Raw genomic sequence first — 12,963 nt, 5'->3', positions numbered from 1 at the left:
GACCAGCTGCGAGTGGCCTGGAGGCTGGACTGCCAGGATCCCCCCCCTGCCCTGAGGGTGCTTCTGAGGTTCCAGGTCTACTCTCCTGGCTGGGACTCAATGCAACTGTGTGTCCTTGCCCAAGGACACATAGGAAGGATACACAGGTGGCAGATGGGAGAGCCAGAATTTGAACCCACACTAGACTGACCCCAAAGCCTCAGCTACAAGGGCAATTTGTCTCACTACCACCTGATTCTTGGTGCTATGGAGGATGTAGAAATGGGAGCCCAGAGTGAAGGTATGAGACATTTGCTGAATGTATCCACTTTCTTTCTGAGCCAATCACTTTGCCTCCCCATTTCCACATCTCTATAATGGGAACATCACTTCCTTCCTAATGCCTAAAATGAAACGGCCTAAGAATAAAATGAGACAAGAGCAAAGAAAATCTTCCAGGAAATCAAGTTCTAGAAAGGAGGCTTTTACTTTGGCCAATGGTGAGGGCAGGGAGGGGGCTGTGGATACTCACGTAATAGGTATTGTCATTTTCATTGTAGGCCAACTTGACCACGCCATAGGAGCCCTGAATAAAGGGAGATGCCCATGACATACTATCCAGAAGTTACAGTCTGCAAAATGAGGACCCTAATATAGGGGCTGCAAACAAGCAACCAAATGGCCAAATCTGCTCTCCAATTACATTTTGTTGCATCGGCAGCTTTTAGAAAGTTTGAATTAGTTGCCAACATTTAAAAACAGAAAGATGCAGATATAAAGATCTACATTCTCAGCTTCTTATGAAAAAACATGAGAAGATCTAGCCATATGGGCCTATAATCATTTCTACATGTTAACAGTTTGCCACAGTCCTTACCACTCCCTACTACCTTAGCCCTAGCATGATTTGCTCATTTATATTACTCACTTGCTTTCTATTGGCATTTGAGTTTCTGACCTCGGCAAAGATACTTACTGCCTATTGGCTGAAATAAAAGCAAAAATAGATGTGACAGTATCTAAGAGGGGGGAAAAAAACCCACTAATGTTGGTGATATGGAATTCCCTCGAAGTTGTCTGAGCTTTTGTGGAAACACATTAATATTATGAAGTAGAAAGAAAATAAGCCAGATGGACCGCTGATGACAAAACCCTCCCACAATCTCGCCTCGAAGGACTTCTTCCCACTCCCAGCTCTAGTGCAGGCCCTCCATTCTGTCTGAGACATTTTTGGTAGATGAAGAAAACTAGCCTGGCTCCTGGGATATTTACCTTTCCAATTTCATCCTTCAGTGTGTACTGATTCAGCTGTACACAATCCTGGAAAGTTAAGAAGAAATACACAGAATATGAATTTTAAGTCTGCAGCTCTCCTGGTATGTTTTTCACAAAACAACATATACACCAGGACCCAAATCAGGGAAGAGAATTCCCCCAGCCACCCAGAGGCGTCTCCCAGGGTGACCACTACCCTGACTTCTAGAAGCCTAGTTCCTGTACATTGTAAAAAGGTGATCATACAGTATGTACTCTTTTAATACCCATTTTTGTTTGTTTTTTTATACCCATTTTTAAGATGTGTTTTCAAAATGTTGATTTTCTTTTTTTTTTTTTTATTAAAGAGTTTATTTATTTGTCAGAGAGAGAGAGAGAGAGCGTGCGCAAGCACAGGCAGAGAGAGTGGCAGGCAGAGTCAGAGGGAGAAGCAGGCTCCCTGCGGAGCAAGGAGCCCGATGTGGGACTCGATCCCAGGACGCTGGGATTGTGACCTGAGCCTAAGGCAGCTGCTTAACCAACTGAGCCACCCAGGCGTCCCCAAAATGTTGATTTTCAATTAAACAGATAATCCTATCTAAGGACTATGCTGTCCTCCAAAAACATAAAGTGACTTAGTGGAGAAAATCTGAGTGACTGTGAGGCAGACAATGGTTTCTTAATGGTTTCTGAAAAGTTCTTTCTGTACAAAAAGTACAAGATATAAAAGGAAATAAGTAATAAACGGAATTTCATAAAAACTAAAACCTTTGCTCTTCGGGGAAAAAAGAACAAAAACAAAAAAACTTTTGCTCTTTGAGATACTCACTATTAAGGAAACAAAAGGCAAGCCACAGCCTGAGAGAAACTATTTGCAACACATCAGACTGGCATCCAGTTAGATAAAGAATTCTTGTAACTGGGGTGCCTGGGTGGCTCAGCGGGTTAAGCCTCTGTCTTCGGCTCAGGCCATGATCCCAGGGTCCTGGGATTGAGCCCCACATCGGGCTCTCTCTCTCTGCCTACTTGTGATCTTTCTCTCTCTATCAAATAAATAAATAAAATCTTAAAAAAAGAACTCTTATAACTTATCAATAACAACACCCTCATTTAAAAAAAGAAGATACACAAATGATCAGTAAGCACATGAAAAGAGGCTCCAGGGGCACCTGGGTGGCTCAGTGGGTTAAAGCCTCTGCCTTCAGCTCAGGTCATGATCCCAGTGTCCTGGGATCGAGCCCCGCATCGGGCTCTCTGCTCTAAGGAGAACCTGCTTCCTCCTCTCTCTGCCTGTCTCCCTGCCTCCTTGTGCTCTCTCTCTCTGTCAAATAAATAAATAAAATCTTTAAAGGAAAAAAAAAAAAGGAAAGAAAAGAAAAGAGGCTCAACATCATGACTCATAAGGGAAATGTAAATTAAAACCACACCCATAAGCCTGGCTAAAACTCAAAAATGACCATACCAAGTGTTGTCAGAATAATGCAGGCCATCGAGAAGCTTCGCACACTGCCAGCAGGAATTTAAAATGGTGCAGCCTCTGAATCATGAGAGACTATGGACTCTGAAAAACAATCTGAGGGGTTTGAAGTGGCGGGGGTGTGGGAGGTTGGGGTACCAGATGGTGGGTATTATAGAGGGCACGGATTGCATGGAGCACTGGGTGTGGTGAAAAAATAATGAATACTGTTTTTCTGAAAATAAATAAATTGAAAAAATTAAAAAATAAAAAAAATAAAATGGTGCAGCCTCTTTGGAAAACAGTTGGGCGGTTTGTTAACAAACACCTCCTCTAGGACATAGCCATTCTGCTCCAACCCGTTCACCTAAGAGGTGTAAAAACCTGTGTTCGTGCAAAGACTTGCTGTTTGAAACAGCTTCAAGTTTAATAGTCGAACACTGGAAATGACTCAAACGCCCACTGACAGGTAAACGAATAAACAGTGGTCTACTGCACATAATGAAATGCTAGTTAGCCATGAAAAGGAAGCATGTAACAACACAGACAAGTCTCGACATCATCATGCCATCAAAGAAGCTAAGCCCAAAAAAGAGTACATACTAGATGATTCCGCTCACAGAAAGTTCTTGAACTTGCAAACTAATCTATAATGCTAAAAAAGCAGGTCAGCGGGTACCTGGGAAAGGGGAAGAGGGGGAGGGATGTGTCATCAGGTGTGCGGGGAAGGTCTGTGACCTTGACTTGGGCAATGATTTCACAGACGTATGTGTCTATCAGCAATGACTGTATTGTACACTTGCAATATGTGCACTTTGGTTTACTTCAATTATACCTCAACATAGTTAGGGAGAAAATGTTAGGTGATGTAAGAAGTAAAACAGGGAAAAGAAACATGATAGAAAATAACACTTCCAGTGCTACAGATAGGCCCAGCACTTCCCTGGCACCCCCCCCCCACCCCAATTCTAACCCTTTCCCCGAACCTTGACATCAGTTTGGTGCATAAACTTCCAGGCCTTTCTCTATGTAAATGCACGCATACATGCACCTGTTGAAAATACAGAGCATTGTTTTGGGATGGGGTTTGGGGAGACAAAAATGATGTCACACTAGATCATATGTCACTCAACAATGTCACTGGAGATCGTTCCATGTCCGAGTGTACACACAGACCCCCATCTTTTGACCTGCTGTAAAGCCCTCCTTGGCTCACAGAGCCCTCCCTTCACCAGGGAACATTTTAGGTTGCTTCCACTGTTTCTTCCCAGTGTCACTTTCATTCCCTTGAGTCCTAGAGGGATGTGACAGGCAGAAGTGGGGCCCTGCACAGCTGTCCTAATGGGTCTCGCTGCCCCTAATCCAAGCCCCAAACGCTGCTGAGTTCATCTTCCAGATTCATCTTCCAGATTCCACTCAGATCAGGCCCTGCCTGATGCTTCCAGGGTCAAGTTCTGACTCCGCTCCTCTGACCTTGCAGAGTTGCCTAGTTGCCAACCAAATACCAGGCTTCCCTTTCTTCCTTAAAAATGGATAGCTCGGTGGCAATGTCTCAGGCTGCAAAACTGCATTTCCCAGCCTCTCTTACAGCTAGGGGTGGCCACACTTTGATCTGGGTAGCAGGAGAAGCCAGAAGTGGTTGGGTAGAGTTTCCAGGAAAAAGGAATGACTTAAGAGAGCAGATGACTTTTGCTCTTCTTCCCTGTTCCTTCTTCCTGCCTGGAATGAAGCTGTGAGGGCTATAGTCACAGCAGCCATCTTGAGACCATGAGGTTTTAAGGACAACAACAGGACCACCACACAGGTCCCAAATGCCTACCTCCAGATTTATTTTACATGATAAATAAACCCTATTATGTTAAAGTCACTGCTATGAGGAAGGGCGGTATATCTTTCTCTCTCTAGGCTGATTCGAATCTAACCAAAATAAACCCAAACTCCCCTGTTGTCACAGTGCTCCTCACATGGGCCCTATTCTTCATCTAGCTGAAGCCCTGAGTACCTTTCCCCCACATCCTGCCTTCTACCCCTGGGCTTTTGCTCACACTGTGCACTCCCCTGCAGTGAACTCTCTGTTTATACCCATCTCCAATTATGCGAGTCCTACCCGGCCCGCAAAATAGAGTTAAATTCTGGCCCCTTTAAAAGGCCATTCTCGATATCCATGCTTCTCCCAATTAAATTCATTCATTCCTTCAACAAATATTTTTGTGTTCCTACTATGTGCAAGGTACCATGCCAGGCGCTGGGAACATGACAGTGGACGGGACTGTTCCTTCTGAGCTTACATTCTAGCTGGGGAGACAGGCCAAAAACAACTCAACAGACACACAGATAATCAGATGGTGATGAGTGTCGCTAACAGGGTGACAGGGGAGATGGGCTGGGGGCTGAGGGGCCTTGCAAGGGGTGGTCAGAGAGGTCCTTCAGAGGAGGAGACATCTGATTTGAAACTTGGTTGTCAAGGGGAGACAGCCCTGCAAAGACAGGGGGTGGGGGGCCCAAGCACAGAGGACAGCAGGGGTAAAAGCCTAATGGAGGGAACGAGCATGGATATCTGAGAAATACAAAAAAGGCAATGTGGACAGAGCCCTGTGAGCTGGCAGCAGAGAGGCAGGAGATGGGGTGGGAGAGGGGGCAGGGGTAGAGCACTCAGGGCCTGGTGAGCCCTAGTGGGGCTCTAAGTTCTAACCTACCTCCCAGAAGTTTCCAGTAAGGATCAAATGAGAAATTTACACACAGTGCAGAGAGAGAGAGCAGTGCCTAGCCCCCTGCTGCTGGACCGGAGGCTTCTCACTGACCGCCATCCCCAGCCAAACTCCAACCAGCAGCACCTGCATCTCCCTGTGGCCCCCGAGCTGCTGTGCCCACTCTCAGGGCAGGTCACCTGCCCCCAGCAGCCCTCACCAGCAACTGTCAGGAGTCAGTATGAAAAGCCCAGCTCCCTTGGCCCTCAGGCAGGATAACTCTGAGGTACAGAACTTTGGACAGGTCAAACAGGGCTCCCCAGAGATGAAGCCCCAGTTGTGTATGGCCACACCAATTCCCTCAGGTACCCTTTGCTGACGTCCTTCTCTTCTACCCTCATTTCCCACCCCCACCTGGGCTTCCTGGGGTCACCTCCCAAATGAATGTTCTGGAACAGCGCCGCCTACCAGAGGACCCCGCGGCCCGGCCAGCTCACACACCTGCATGCCGGTGATGGAGACGTGGTGGGACTCCACCGTGGGCCGCCGCGGCAGCCGCGGCGACGACTGCGGGGAGCCCACCGGCGAGTGGGGCAGGGCCGCGTAGACGCAGCGCCCGTTCGCGTCCAGCTGGGACCGCTCCTGCAGAGAGAGCTTGCGACTACACAGCTGGGGCCGGGCCTCGGGCCCGGAGCCGGAGACGTCGAGGGGCCCATCTCGGCCGTGGGCCTCCAGGGGCCGGTCCCGGGCCAGGCCGCGGTCCGCCACGCAGCCCGGCTCACACTCGGTGACCACAATGAAGGACTCCATGCCCAGGCGGATGCTCAGGGACGAGAGGCCCTGCAGGGCTTCACAGGGCTTCTGGCCTTCGCTGTCGCCACCGCCCCCCAGCTCATCCTGGAGGGCGGCCGGGTCGCTGCTGGGCTGGCTAGAGACGCATGATGACATGGTGCGCGTGCCCAGGCACTCCCATCCGGCAGCAGCGCCACCTGCGGAGAGGGGAAGGGTCAGTGGCCGGAGGCGGGCAGGGCAGGGCAGGGGAGGGCAGGGCAGGGCAGGGCAGGGGAAGTCGGTCGCTCCTGGCGCAGTGGGGACCTCACTCCCTTCTCCAGTTGACATCCTTAAAAAGTCTTGCACAACATGATGTGATCTTAAGTCTATACAGAAGAGCCTACTCCACATTTCCTTATTTGAAAAGCCCCTCCTCACACACGGACGAATTCCAAACTCCATCTCTGCAGGAACCCCAAAATAGAGTAAGCCTGCCCCCTACAGAGGCGGCAGCTACTTCCAGCTCAAGCTGATTGTTGCTAAACTGGGATGTGGGCCTAGAACTGTCTGTTCCCCCAACACCACCACTTTCTTTTTTTTTAACATATTTATTATTTAATGTTTTCCTAGTCCAGTACCCTAGTTGGTGCCTGCCAGGCATAAGGCAAACAGGAAGTGAAAAGGCTGACATCGGAGCACCTGGCTGGCTTGGCTGGCAGAGCATGCAACTTTTGATTTCAGGGTTGTGAGTTCAAGCCCCACAATAGGAGTAAAAAAAAAAGGTTGACATCAAATAGTTTTTTGAGGTGGTTCCTCAAAAATCCTAAACGGAGAATGACCACATGACCCAGCAATTCTGTTTCTAGGTACACACCCCAAGAGTACTATTCACCATAACCAAAAGGGAAGACAATGTACACGTCCAACAGTTGAATGGATAAGCAGAATGTGGTCTAACCACAATGAAATATTATTCAGCCATTAAAGGAATGAAGTCCTGACACCTGTTACAATCCAGGCATGCCTCAAAATTATGCTAAGTGAAGGAAGCCAGACCCCAAAGATCACGTACGTATAATTCTCTTTATTTGCAATTTCTAGAATGGCAAATCCATAGAAACAGAAAGCAGATTAGTGGTTGTCTAGGACTGAGAAGGTGCTGGGGAGAATGGGAGTGACTGCTGATGGGTACAGGGTCTCCTGAGGTGGCGACCATGTTCTGGAATTAAACAGACATAGTGAGGGCATAAAATTCTCAATGTAACTAAGTGCCGCTGAAGTGTTCATTTTTAAGTGGTGAAGTTCATGTTATGTGAATTAAAAGGAAAAAATAAGTTGACCCTTCCTTAGACTGTCAATTCCTTCCGTTTCTGGGACAGATTATTAACCTTTGGTTCATGTGTTTGACAAACCCTACTGGACAAATGTCACAGGTGCCGCTAGGATTCAGGGAGTACATCCACGGATGCTAACGGTGGCAGCCCCGGACTGATCACCCACATCACAAAGGCGCCAGGCAAACAGTGGTGCTGAGTAGAGAGATTTTATGAATGAATCAAAAAAGGACATGTCTTTATGACACTGTGTGGCAGTGAGAGGGTAGAGAGGAATATGGGAGCAGAAAGTCGGTGCTTTCTGGAAGAGCTGGGTGAGGGACAGAGAAATGCCACTTGCCTTCTTGGGATCGTCCTGTAAGAAGTATTTATGGCGCAGCTTCTGTGTCCGGCAATCTGGACAGTAACGTGGGTGGATGGGGTCCGTGCTCTTGCGGAGGAGGGAAAGACCAATGGGAAAAGCATTAACAAAATCACTGCAGCATCCTAGGTACAATTTATGAAGAAGGACTTCAAGATAAAGAGCAACAAAGAAACCCATCAAGATACTCAGCCTTAGCTACAGTAAGAGAAGGGCAAGTTCAAATGACAATGAAATGGTCTGGTGGGTCCTCCAAAAACTAACTGCAGTGAACGACCATAGGATCCAGCACGTGTTCTCCCAGGTATGTACCCAAAAGAATGAGGCTAGGATCCAAACGGATACATATACACCCTTGTTCCTCACAGCACCATTCACAGTCAGAAGGTGGAAACAACTCAAGTGTCCATCAACTGTGAATGGCGAAAAGAATGTGTTCTATCCGTATAATGGACTATTAATAAGCCATAAAAAGGAATAAAGTTTCAACACATGCTACACCATGGATGAACTGTGAAAACGTGCTAAGTGAAACAAGCCAGATGTTAAAGGACAAATACTGGATGCTGCAATGGTACGAGTCAGGACCTAGAACAGACAACATCATACAGACGGAAGAGAGAGGCTGACCAGGGAGTGGGGGAGAGGGGACCAAGGAATCACTGTTTAAGGGGCACAGAGTTCAGTCTGGAGTAATGAAAAAGTCCCGAAAAACAGATAATGGTGACAGGTGAACAGCACTGTGAACGTCATTAATGCCACTAAATGGTGAAAGTGGTCAATTTTGTGTTATGTATATTTTACCGAAATTAACATAATAATAATAAAACTATTAGGAATTACTACTTTTTCAACTATCAGATTGGCAGTGACAAAAAGTATAATCGTAGCACTATTCTGGTGAGGCTATGGGGAGTCTGAATTGGTACCATCCTCATGAAAGAAAAGTCACCGATATCTAATGAAATTCCAAAGCACATACCCTTGACTTAGCAATTCCACACCTAAGTCTTCATCCTATAGACAACCTCCCACATGTGAAAAATGATGTATTCTGGTAGTATGGTTTGAAATGACCATCCACAGGGGACTGAGTAAGTAAGATTATGCAAGTATCCCAGGAGAAAACCAAGCATTCAGTTGATCCCACACAATCTGGGATGAATTCGCTCTGAGACACACTGTCATATGGAAAAAACCAAAGCATTAGTATGTTGCTGTTATGTCGTAGGGGGAAATAGGCCCTATATGTGAAAGAAACTGTACATGCAACAGCATATTTCCAAAAAGGTATTCAAGAAAATGGTTAACAGGGGCCTCCAGAGCAAACAAGTGGTTTGCAGAAGTAGGCAGACAGGGTGGGAAGAACTGACATTCTACTGGGTACCATGTGCAAATAGTAATTCTTCAGAAATGAACTCTTTTATTTAAAAAAAAAAAAAAGATTTTATCTATTTATTTGAGAGAGAGAATGAGAGCACGAGAGCATGAAAGTGGGGCGGGTCCGAGGGAGCAGCAGACTCCCCCAGAACAGGGAGCTGGATGTGGGACTCATCAATCCTGCAACTCCTCGATCATGACCTGAGCCAAAGGCAGTTGCTTAACCAACTGAGCCACCCAGGGGCCCCATGAACTCTTTTTTTTTTTTTTTTAGTATTTTATTTTTGGGGTATCGCGCCCCCTGTCGGGCTCCCTGCTCAGTGGGGAGTCTTCACCTCCATCTGTTTTCCTGCGTGTGCGTGTGCGTGCACTCCCCCCTTTTGTCAAATAGATAAAATCTTTTTTTTTTTTTTAAGATTTTATTTATTTGACAAAGATCACAAGTAGGCAGAGAGGTAGGCAGAGAGAGAGAAGGAGAAGAAGGCTCACTGCTGAACGGAGAGCCCAGTGCGGGGCTCGATTGAGCCGAAGGCTTTAACCCACTAAGCCACCCAGGTGCCCCTAAAAAATTTACTTTTAAAGTCATCTCTAAGGGGCACCTGGGTGGTTCAATAGCTTAAAGCCCCTGCCTTCAGCTCAGGTCATGATCCCAGGGTGCTGGGATCGAGCCCCGCATTGGGCTCTCTGCTTAGCAGGGAGTCTGCTTCCTCCTCTCTCTCTGCCTGCCTCTCTGCCTACTTGTGATCTATCTCTGCAAATAAATAAATAAAATCTTTTAAAAAAAAGTAATCTCTACACTCAACATGGGGCTCGAACCCTGACATCAAGGACCGTACACTCTACCAAATGAGCTGACCAGGTGCCCCCAGAAATGAATTCTTTAAAGAAAGAAGGTAACTGTAACCTTGGTAGGAGTTAGGATAATAAACCTAGAGGGCTGAGGCAGGAGGAGGAGGAGGCATCTGGTCCCACTCCTATTCCTCTATCCCACCCTTAGCAAGTCTGAGAAAGAAATCATTAACTGTGTTCCTGGCTGCCTGGCCGCATCACTGAAAGAATCCAACCCAAGTTCAAGGTTTTCTGTGGCCCAGCTTGTTATGTTATGCATCCTCCAGGAAAGGAAAAGCAGGACCCTTGAAGCTCCATTGCTTGCACTGGCCACATACAAATGACTTAGATTTCCTCAGCCTCGGTTTTTTTATCTATAAAATGGGCAGTCACCGACAGCCATGAGGATTAAATAAGCTAAGCACACAGTGTCATGTCTCATACATGGTCATATGCTCAAAAAGCTATTTTTTCAATAATTACCTATCGAATGCCTACTACGTGCCAGGCTGTGTTCCAGAATGTTCCTATGAGGTACTGATATCCAAGCCAGCCAACACTCTGTGGGTTCCAACACTCTGGCTACAGGGGCCTGCCGCCCCCAGGGCAAGAGGAGGCAGCTCCAGTGGCCTGTCCTCCTCCCACAGACACCTCTGACAGGGCTGCAGAGTTCCTGAAAAGAAAACTAGTCTGGCAGCACCTGAGAAAGTTAATGGAGAATTTTTTTCTTGCCAAGAAAAAAACAATTGCTTATCGATCTTCACTCCAGGCCAAGGACACCAAGCCATCTGCCCCCAGCAAAGCTGCTTTGAATCAGTCTCCTTGACAAGCTGGCATCTGGCCAAGGCCATGAGGAGGCAGGGCGGAGATGACAGCCTCTATGCTAGAGGGGCAAATGTGTCCCAGTCTCAGAAAAGAGGGCCCAGACCTCAGTGTCCCAGGGCCCAGCGAGGCCTGAGGACCAGGCCAGCCATTCTGCCAGGCGTGAGGGTCGGGGTTTGGGGTGGAGGGGGAAGTCTTCCACCTCTAAACCCTACAGAGTCCAAGCCAGGGTTCCAATGGATCTGGGGCCACAGACCCTACAAGGTCACAGGCTCCATAATGATCTGATGAAACCCATCAACACTCTGCCCAGGAGAAAAAAATCCTACAAAGACAATGGTTTGCGCAACAATAGCAGTTAGCTGAGCACTTATCCCACACCAAGTATGGCTAAACATTCTGCCTGGCATTTGGTCCCCACCAGCCCTCTGCAAGGGAGGGACAGCCAAGGGCACCATTGCGGGGGGCGGGTAGTGAGGGGCCCTTTCTGCAAAACTGCTTGGGTTTCACAAACTGCAAAGAGCCCTCTCTCTAGAGCTTCCTGCCTGAAATCTGTGTCCTCTCCCTGCCCCTGAAGCCTTCCCCATCCCCCCGGGGCTGGCAGCCCCAAGCTCCCCCACCTCTCACAGGCAGCTCAAGAGCAACCAGACCCTTCCTGAAGCAGATGGACCAGGCTCCATGCCAGGATGAAGGGAACGCTCCTTCCTCTGCCAGGAAGCCAAGTGGCACAGACCTCTAGGAAGTGGGCTCCCATTTCCTGGGGGCTGTTTCCAACCTGTGCCTGTTCATCAAACGCAGAGGCACCACAGGACCAGCCAGCAAGCAGCCAGCAAGCGTGGCAGGGACATCCCCAACTCCAGACTCACCCTGGAAGGGGTTCCCTGAGCTCCTGGGTACCACGGGATAACAAAGGGGCCCCAGACAATGTCCTCCCTGGGATAACAGGCTTGGCCAGACACATCCTCTAACATGGGGAAACTGAGGCCCAGGGAAGTCCTAAAGGAAATTCACTCACCCATTTGTTCTTTAAGGTAATTACTAAGGACCTACTATGTGGCAAATAAAAAAAAAAAAGATGTGATTTCTTAAAAGTAGGTACATGGCGGGGGGGGGGGGGGGGGCGGCCCCTGGGCGCTCAGTTGGGCATCTGCCTTCAGTTCAGTTCATGATCCCTGGGTCCTGGGATAGAGCCCTACATCGGGCTCCCTGCTCCCTGGGGAAGCCTGCTTCTCCCTCTCCCACTCCCCCTGCTTGTGTGTTCCTGCTCTTGCTGTCTCTGTGTCAAATTTAAAAAAAAAAAAAAAAAAGTAGGTACATGGGGTGCCTGGGTGGCACTGTCATTTGAGTATCTGACTCTTGGTTTCAGCTCAGGTCATGATCTCGGGATCCTAAGATTAAGCCCCTCACTGGATCTGTGCTCAGTATGGAGTCCCCTTGAAATCTTCTCCCTCTCCTGCCCCTCCCCCTGCGCGTGCTCTCTTTCTCCCTCCCCCGCCCCCCGTAAAATAAAAAAACAAAATCTTAAAAAAAAAAAGTAGGTACACAAATGACTCTAAGTTTTGTAAGTACAAACGAGGAGAAACCAAGACCAGATAAAACAGAAGATAGGGGAGACACCTGGATGGCTGAGTCGGTTAAACAGCCGAGTCTTGATTTTGGCTCAAGTCATGATCTCAGGGTCCTGGGATAGAGCCCCATATCGGGCTCCGCACTCATGGGGAGTCTGCTTGAGGATTTTTTCTCTCTCCCTGCTCGTACTCTCAATCTCTCAAAAATAAATCAATCAGTCTTAAACACAGAGAGAGAGAGATCGGAATGGTGGGGGCAGGTCAAGGAAGGCCGCGGTTCAGGAAATTGTATTTCAGCTGAGACCTACAGGGTAGGTAGGTGCTGAGGGGGCAGGGCCTTGTTCCAGAAGGAGTGAGCTTCTGAGAAGGTCCTGAGCCAGAAAAGACGTGGGAGAGTGGAGGGAACAGAAAGAAGCACCACCCCCTCCTCCCCAGACTGGAGGCATGGGAGTGTGAGCGGAGGAGGGTGCGTGCAAAGGAAGCTGGAGGGGCTGGAGGACAAGAGCTTTGTAGGCAAAGTGGA

At 48.1% G+C, this 12,963-nt stretch overlaps 1 protein-coding gene across 6 annotated transcripts in view; it reads right to left on the bottom strand.

Annotated features, from left to right (window-relative positions):
- CAMKK2 (calcium/calmodulin dependent protein kinase kinase 2) overlaps positions 1-12,963 on the bottom strand; it is a 47,356-nt gene that overhangs the window by 25,070 nt on the left and 9,323 nt on the right. For 4 of the 6 annotated variants that reach the window (XM_045073700.1, XM_045073703.1, XM_045073702.1 and 1 more), the window contains exons 1-4: positions 7,822-7,913; positions 5,878-6,365; positions 1,252-1,299; positions 512-565 (exon numbers count right to left, since the gene is read on the bottom strand). In XM_045073700.1, coding sequence (XP_044929635.1) covers positions 512-565; positions 1,252-1,299; positions 5,878-6,324 — 549 coding nt within the window. In that variant the 5' untranslated portion in view covers positions 6,325-6,365; positions 7,822-7,913. Of the gene's footprint in view, positions 1-511; positions 566-1,251; positions 1,300-3,675; positions 3,741-5,877; positions 6,366-7,821; positions 7,914-12,963 lie in introns of those variants that run through there. The other 2 variants (XM_045073705.1, XM_045073701.1) reach the window with 2 other exon arrangements.

The sequence above is a fragment of the Mustela putorius genome, unplaced genomic scaffold (genome assembly GCF_011764305.1).
Source record: "Mustela putorius furo isolate JIRA1106 unplaced genomic scaffold, ASM1176430v1.1 tig00537248_pilon_pilon_pilon, whole genome shotgun sequence".
Taxonomy (NCBI): domain Eukaryota; kingdom Metazoa; phylum Chordata; class Mammalia; order Carnivora; family Mustelidae; genus Mustela; species Mustela putorius.
Note: the sequence above shows the minus strand (reverse complement) of the source record. Positions and strands in the feature narration are given on the sequence as shown.